At 47.1% G+C, this 1,184-nt stretch overlaps 1 protein-coding gene across 1 annotated transcript in view; it reads left to right on the forward strand.

The window, feature by feature from the left end:
• The window catches only part of TULP4 (tubby like protein 4), a 259,230-nt gene that overhangs the window by 162,033 nt on the left and 96,013 nt on the right, over window positions 1–1,184 (forward strand). Inside the window, exon 4 of the mRNA XM_011976427.1 lies at window positions 788–949. Coding sequence (XP_011831817.1) covers window positions 788–949 — 162 coding nt within the window. The remainder of the gene's footprint in view (window positions 1–787; window positions 950–1,184) is intronic.

Consider the following 1,184-nt stretch of genomic DNA (forward strand, 5'->3'; position numbering starts at 1 on the left):
ATGCACAGTATGCACTGAAGTCAGTTTCATTCATTTTTCTTAAAAATATTTCTTTAGAGACAATACCTTACTCTGTCACCCAGGCTGGAGTATAGAGGCACAATGATAGCTCACTAAGGCCTCAACCTCCTAGGCTCAAGCAGTCCTCCCACCTCAGCCTCCTGAGTAGCTAAGACCACAGGTGTGTGCCACCACTGCCGACTAATTATTTTGAGACAGAGTCTCGCTCTGTTGACCAGGCTGGAGTGCAATGTTGCGATCTTGGCTCACTGCAGCCTCTGCCTCCCAGGTTCAAGTGATTCTCTCACCTCTGCCTCCTGAGTAGCTGGGCCTACAGGCACGCACCATCAAGCTTGCCTCATTTTTGTATTTTTAGTAGAGACGGGATTTTACCATGTTGGCCAGGCTAGCTGGTCTCGAACTCCTGACCTCAAGTGATCTGCCTGCCTCGGCCTCCCAAAGTGCTGGGATTACAGGCATGAACACCACATCTGGCCCTGACTAATTCTTAAAAGTTTTTGTAGAGGTAGGATCTCGCTATGTTGTCTAGGCTGGGCTCGAACTCCTGGCTTCAAATGATCCTCTCACTTTGGCTTCCCAGCATTCTGGGTTTACAGATGGCTGGCTTCAGTAATTTTTTTTATAGCTTTCAAATAACATATGTTATGTTTTAAGGCCATCTCCATCTTAGCCAAAAGGCTAAGTTAATGACTATGTGTAGACTTTGATAAAAGTGTTTTCCTTTTCAGATTACAAATTGACCCTTTTCTGTGTGTGTGTCCCCAAGGTGAGTGATTTCACGTGGAGCCATGATGGAACTCAAGCACTTATTTCCTATCGAGATGGGTTTGTCCTGGTTGGTTCTGTCAGTGGACAAAGACACTGGTCATCCGAAATCAACTTGGAAAGTCAAATTACGTGTGGCATATGGACTCCTGATGATCAACAGGTAACACCTCTGAAATGTGGGTGTGTGATGTTAAAACCATGGGCACTCGGAGGGAAGAAAGGGGCAGGAGAAGCGGAGCTGGTGCAAAAGCCTCTTTAAGAATCACAATGGAAAAGAACAATAAAACTGTCCAAGTAGGGCCGGGCGCAGTGGCTCACGCCTGTAATCCCAGCACTTTGGGAGGCCGAGGCCGGCGGATCACGAGGTCAGGAGATTGAGACCATCCTGGCTAATA

The sequence above is a fragment of the Mandrillus leucophaeus genome, unplaced genomic scaffold (genome assembly GCF_000951045.1).
Source record: "Mandrillus leucophaeus isolate KB7577 unplaced genomic scaffold, Mleu.le_1.0 Scaffold166, whole genome shotgun sequence".
Classification (NCBI taxonomy): Eukaryota; Metazoa; Chordata; class Mammalia; order Primates; family Cercopithecidae; genus Mandrillus; species Mandrillus leucophaeus.